Raw genomic sequence first — 6933 nt, 5'->3', positions numbered from 1 at the left:
ACTGTTTACTCATCCATTTCAATCAAACAAGCCATACAAATATCATAATTCAAACTGTTTATATTCCCTCTCATTATATGAAGATCATATTTAGAAAATTTCATTTGATTTGAAGATCGTTTACTCATCCATTTTAATCAAACAAGTTGACGGTTAAGCATGAGGACATTACTTGTATTTATAACTGTCAATTTGTTCAATGCATATGGATGACTAAATAGTCTTGTATTAAATACTTGAATATTAACATTTGTACTATGAAACAGTACTATGTGTAATCATGTAAAGCGAAATTGCTATTTACAAGATCCAATGTTAGGAGAGATCTTTTAATGTGTTTGGAACACGGAGTGGTACGCCATATTATTACACAGTAGGGATTTTTTTTTTCAAGTGCCCCTCCACAAGTTAATAACATACAAATGTATATACCTAGTATTCTAGACACATGTTAAGAGTCAAGTATTATCCATTATAATTAATTGTCTTTTGCCTTTTTCTCACTTCTTTTTTTTTTTTTTTGGTGAAAAAAATGGTAGAATTGGGCTACCAGTCTGAACCAGGTCGTTGTTTTTACGGAAAGCTCTCCCCAAAAGATTTTTTACAAGCGGATGATTTTTTCTCACATCAATTTTTCAATCACAAAACCCAATGGAAAGAATTAAAAGCAGCCATGATCCTGCCACAAATAGTGATGGTACCAGACACTCCTTTGTTAGCCTTTCCTTTCATTTTTCTTTTGAATCTTTTGTCTCGTTTGAACTGGCAAAGCAGACAAACAAGGCAAGCTTGAAGGTTTTCTGTCTTAACCTTCTACCTCTTTCCTTTCTCATAAGATGCAGTTTTTAAATGGTACTAAATTCATTTCTCTTCCTTCCTTACCTTCCTCTCATTCTCAGCCTCTCAAGTTTTTCCCATTTGCAAAATTCTAACACGCAAACACGGTTCGAATAGCGAAACCAAACCAGACAGATCCATTTCTCCAAACCCTTTAGATTCCCCCAGCCCCCAATATCTCTCTCTCTCTCTCTCTCTCTCAAGTAGTGACTGCTGCAGGGTTTTATTTCTTGGCTTAGAAACTTAGAATTGTTGTTTACACAATGAGAGACAAAGTTGCTTGTTTCAATGAAAATGCAGTAAATGTGTCTCATCCTTCATGTTCTAGCTATGCAAACACTGCTTGTGTTTCTCCAAACTTAACTCCTTCAGTCCAAAATGCAGTCTCATGCTTCTACAAAATCACTCTCTCCTCCACTCAAAAGCAGCTTTTGATCACAGTCTCCTGGTGCAAAAACCACTACGCACAAGGCTTGACCATTAAGCTTTCTGACAATCCCTCAGCAGCATCCTTCAAGTTGAACACGAATTCGCGTATCTTCAGAAAGAAGAAAGGCACCAAAGTCATCGAATCTGATAATTTGAAGACAGAAATCTTTTGGGATCTCTCTAGAGCAAAGTATGATGTTAGTGGTCCTGAACCTGTTGAGGGTTTTTACATTTTGGTCATGATTGATTCAGAAATAGGCCTAGTTCTTGGTGACATGGCCGGAGAAGCTGTAAGCAAGAAGTTCAAGACCAGTGGTGTTGCGAAAGCCTCTCTTGTTTCGAGGCAAGAGCATTGTTCCGGAAATACTCTTTATTCCATCAGAGCTCAATTCAGTGACACAGGCATTGAACATGACATTTTGATAAAATATAGTGGGGAAAATGAAGGCTTAAAACATCCGGTTTTATCCGTTTGCATCGATAAAAAGACGGTCATTCGAGTGAAGAGGCTGCAGTGGAATTTTAGAGGGAATCAGACAATTTTTGTTGATGGGTTGCTTGTTGATCTGATGTGGGATGTTCATAACTGGTTCTTCAATCCTTCATCAAGATATGCAGTGTTTATGTTCAGAACAAGACGTGGGACGGATAGCAGATTGTGGTTGGAAGAGAAGATGGTGCACAAGGAGGACGACAAAGTTGAATTCTCCTTGTTGATGTATGCCTGTAAGATCTCATAAATCATGATATTGTTGTAGTAACATTTAGAATAGGAATGTGATTGTGCAAATCCTAGTAGATATGGGAATGTATCTTATATTCCTATTAGGAGTTGATTACCTATTAAATGTTGTAATCCTAAAGGGAAATGTTTCTACCTATCCTACTACTATAAATAAAGGCACAATGGGTGAATTCAACACACCTCACAATTAAATCAATCTCTCTTCTCTCTAAATGTAGCCGCCCCCCCTCTCTCTAAACCCTAGATTGTTCAATCAAATAGGCCTACAACACGTTATAAGCTCGCTCTTACCAGAAGTTGAGGAATTGACGCATCGTAGGAGGAGACGATCTTCCACAAAAATTCAAAGCCTTCGTTTTCTGCTAATCAGGTACGCTTAAAATAAAAGAAGATATTTGAAATGTCCACGAAGCATGAAAACATTCCCCATGATGAATGAACCCCTCTATATTTATATTTTCCTTACGATATATATATATATATTGTATATTTCATATATTTGTTTCATGCATCACACAATTAAATTGTTATGTGGAATATGTGAGTCAATGTATAAAATTAAATTAGAAGCATATATAGGGTCTCCTAAACCCTAGGGGATTTCGAAAAAAAAAGAAGAAAGGGAATTGGACATGCTATAGCACACCCACCGCACCATCACTGTGGAAGCGGCAACCAGGTCTCGGCCTAGAATTAACCTCAGCAGGGCCTGAAGCCCCGAGCTCAATCGCTGTCTTGACCTGCAGCCATCCAATCCTAGCGTAGTTGGCTTGGAATTTTTCCCACGGCCCACACCAGCTAGCCCACAAGGCTGGGCTTAGGCTTCATGCGCCCAAACCCACATGCCAGCTTTTGCTGGACTTGACCCGTGCCCCCTGTCGCCCAGACATGAAACCTAGCTGTAGTCTGAGGTTTCTCCCACCCTCGTGGCCTATAGTCCACTCCCGAGGCCTTTTAGGGCCCTACCCATTACTTAAGGCACCTAACCAGAGCCCAATTATTTTTGGGGCTATGTTTTCAACCAGATAATATTATTTTAATATTATTTTGCTTCTACAATCAACCCCGTATGGCTCAATTTATTGAATTAATTAAAAGTGACCTGCAGTCCATTAATCTGATAATGAATCCAAAATTATTAACTGAAGATCACTTTTGGACATTAACCATTCAATAAATTATTCTTTATACTTTGAATTGTAACATATTGTCGTAGTAACGAAGCTCTCACACTTGAATGTCCGAAGAACCTCAAATCCACTATATTTAAATTAGTATATTGCATTATGTGTTTCTTGCAAGAACCTCTCATTATGAACTAATTGTTCAAAAAATTAAATTGAACCTGTAGTTTCAAATTTAGTGCCTTTGAAACTCGAAGTTTTCATTCAAAACATATCATATGAAACCTGTAGTTTTCATGCATAAATTAAACTAATACATGTCTATATAACCTGTATGTTCTACGATATATGTCTATGGCTTACCATTTGACTAATCATGTTTTTTTTCCCTCTGTTTTAGGGACATGTTGAACTTGAACAAGCTCGATTTATCCGCTCTAGAAGTCTCTGGAAGGAAACTATCTAAAGTGGGTTCAAGACGTGAAACTCCATCTAACTACAAAGGGCATATGAGCCACCATCAAGGCACCTATTGCCGACAAACTTCTTGACGAAGCTCAGAAGGCTACTGTAATGATCTTCATTTGAAGATACATCTATGATGCATTGCAGACTGAGTACCTTGCTGAGGAGGACCCATGCACCCTCTAGCTTACTTTGGTCGACCGTTTCGATCACCAGAAAGACATATACTTGCTTGAAGCAAGACACGACTGGCAGCATCTTCGCTTCTAGGACTTTAAGTCCATGAATGAATACAACTCTGAAGTTTGTAGAATCTGTTCACTGTTGAAATTTTGTAAAGTGGAACTAACTGAATTAGATCTCCTGGAGAAGACCTATTTGACCTTCCATGCCATCAATATTGTCCTGCAGCAACAATATAGGCTCATAAATTCACCAAGTTTTTGGATTTGATCTCTGTTTTACCTCTCACTGAAAAGCAGAACTAGCTTTTGATGAAAAATCATTAAGCTCAACCCACTGGCTCGAACGCTGCACCTGAAGCGTATGCGACCCATTCTAGCAGCCATAAACGACGAAAGCATCGTTGTGGCTGTGGTAATGGACGACAAGCCCAACCTACGGACCTAAGGTCAACAGAGTGCCACACTTAAGGGAGGAAATGCGACCCAACAACGTCCACCACTCGCCCTTAAGGCCCCAAACTTTAAGAATAAGGGCAAAGCTTCTGTTCAACCCGCTTCTACTGAATTGGACATATGCTATCGCTGTGGATCAAGGGACACGTGTATGCCGAGCTTCCCATGAGGCTATTGCCAAGTATCATTCCTGTTGTGAGTCTAACTTTGAACATGTGGATCATCTGGAAGATGCAATTACATCAATGCAGATATTAGATTTTTAGGAGCGTCAGCGCCTATAGATGAATAAATTAGCCATGTTTTTAGGGTGTTTAACCTTAGTGGCCGAACCCACTAGGAGTGGCCAGCCCCTACCCCCTATTTTCTAGGTTTATAGTTTAATTTTGAACAATTTTTCTAAGTATTTAGAATAATTTGTTTGGTTTTGTTTTGTTTTGAATTATGGATTATTATTTGAATGGATATTATTTTCTTGAATTGCTTAATTGAATGAATGGACTGATATTTATGCACTGTGACCAATTCAATCAATTTATTTCTAGGTATGTCTAGTGGGGAAGTTAGTTGGTCTGGCATATAGTGGTTGCGTGAACGACACTATTTTACTAACTTAATACCCAAAAAAGCTCATTTGACAACTCTCTTAGGCCATCCAACCTGATTGAAGGATACGAAAAAGCACGTATCATGTTGTCTAATGGTACAATTTTGATCATTAAGGAGGCACTCTATTCTCCACGTTCCGGAAGAACGTTGCTGAGTTTTAGAGATATTCGAGATAATCAATATCATCTTGAAACCAATGAAGATAATGGTTCTAAATTTCTTTGTATCACTTTGTACGAATATGACTAGAAGCATATTCACGAGAAGTTGGAACGTCTGCTGAGTGGGTTGTACATCTCAACCATTCGCGGCATAGAAGCCCATAGAGTGCCCGACCCTATGCCTGAGTTCTAGAACACTTTGTTACTTTGGCATGACCGTTTGGGACATCCTGGATTTGACATAATGCGCCGTATCCTCAAATCTTCACACGAGCATAAGTTAAATCCCTATGTCGGAGTTCCACCATCCAAAGCGTGTTCTTTAGGGAAGTTGAATACTTAACCTCACATACAAAGATCATTCATGACCTACCTAAGTTTCTTCAGAGGATTTAAGAGGGACATTTGTGGACCTATCCAACCAACCTGCTGACCATTTAAATACTTTAGAGTGTTGGTTGATGCATTGACACGATGGTCACATGTTTTCTTGTTGTCCACATGCAATGTCACGTTTGCTAAACTTCTAGCTTAAATCATTAAGCTAAGGGCTCACCACCATGATTATCTGATTGAGTCAATTTGACTGAATAACACTGGAGAGTTTACGTCACAGACTTTTGATGATTATTGCATGTCAGTAGGGATTGGTGTGGAACATCCTGTACCCTATGTTCATACCTAAAACGGCCTGGCAGAAGTTTTCATAAAGTGCCTTTAATTGGTAACTTAGAGTTTGGTTATGAGAACCAAACTGCTGGTATCTGCCTGGGCTATGCAATATTGCACGCAGCTATGTTGGTCCACCTGAGGCCTATCGCGACTTAACCACATTCACCGTTACAGTTGGTCACTGGATATGAGCCTGACGTTTCTCATTTACGGGTGTTTGGGTGCGCCATTTATATGTCAATAACACCGCCGCTATGTACCAAAATGGGTCCTCAGAGAAAAATGGGAATCTATGTCGGTTATGATTCGCCATCAATTGTTTGCTACTTAGAACCCTTGACATGAGATCTCTTTACCGTATGTTTTGCAGATTGTCACTTTGATGAGATAGTCTTCTCGTCGTTAGGGGGAGATAAGCGTGTTAGCGTTCTCGTAGAACATTGCGAATTGTCGTGGTATGCTCCCACTATGTCTCATTTAGATCCCCGCACTGCCTAGTTTGAAACTAAGGTGCAAAGAATTATAGATCTTCAGAGCATTGCTCAAAGCATGTTGGATGCTTTTAATGATCTAGCAAAGGTGACAAGATCACATATACCCGCTGCAAACACACTTGCCAGGATAGATGTACCCCACGTACATTAACAACCTACTTGGGAAGGTTGGACAGTCCTCGAAGGTGGGGAGGCCGCACATTCCACGTGGTAAGGTACATTGACGGCTAGCCAATCATTTGCTCCAACCCTGAAGCGTGGCAGACCCATTGGTTCAAAGGATTCACAACCCCGGAAGAGGAAAATGACACCAACTAGTGACCCTAGTTTGAATCCGACCATCGCTCACTCATCCGTTCCAACACATAAGGTTATTCTAGATTACGGTGATGCTTCAGACGAAACATGCTGGCATCTCGAGAATCATGAAATTTCGATCCACTACGCAGTATTGGATGAGGTTTGGAATAGGAATGAGATGATCGTTGACGATGCATTCACATACTTAGTAGTTACTGACATCATGCTTAGCGATGACATTGAACCACGTTCCGTCAATGAATGTCGACGTAGAACCGATTGGTCAAACTAGAAACAAGCAATTCAGGTTGAACTCGATTCGCTCACGAAGCATAAGGTATTTGGACCTATCATTCCTACACCACTATGCATGAAGCCTATTGGCTACAAGTGGGTTTTCATGAGAAAGTGTAATGAGAAGAATGAAATAGTGCGATACAAAGCACGCCTCGTAGCGCA

General features: G+C 39.8%; 1 protein-coding gene across 1 annotated transcript; it reads left to right on the top strand.

Moving 5' to 3' along the window:
- Positions 1–405: 405 nt before the first annotated feature.
- LOC125470459 lies at positions 406–2145 on the top strand. Its single transcript, XM_048569557.1, has one exon. The coding sequence runs from the start codon at positions 1101–1103 to the stop codon at positions 2004–2006; it is 906 nt and encodes a 301-aa protein (XP_048425514.1). The 5' UTR covers positions 406–1100; the 3' UTR covers positions 2007–2145.
- Positions 2146–6933: the final 4788 nt, after the last annotated feature.

Source organism: the organism of the source record quoted next, unplaced genomic scaffold (genome assembly GCF_019419815.1).
Source record: "Pyrus x bretschneideri cultivar Hongxiangsu unplaced genomic scaffold, Pyrus_bretschneideri_v1 Contig5, whole genome shotgun sequence".
NCBI classification, from domain to species: domain Eukaryota; kingdom Viridiplantae; phylum Streptophyta; class Magnoliopsida; order Rosales; family Rosaceae; genus Pyrus; species Pyrus x bretschneideri.
This window is presented reverse-complemented; position numbering and strand designations above follow the sequence as displayed.

Excerpts from the sequence above, each read along its gene's own strand:
- LOC125470459 (XM_048569557.1), top strand. The coding sequence starts at position 1,101 with ATGAGAGACAAAGTTGCTTGTTTCAATGAAAATGCAGTAAATGTGTCT.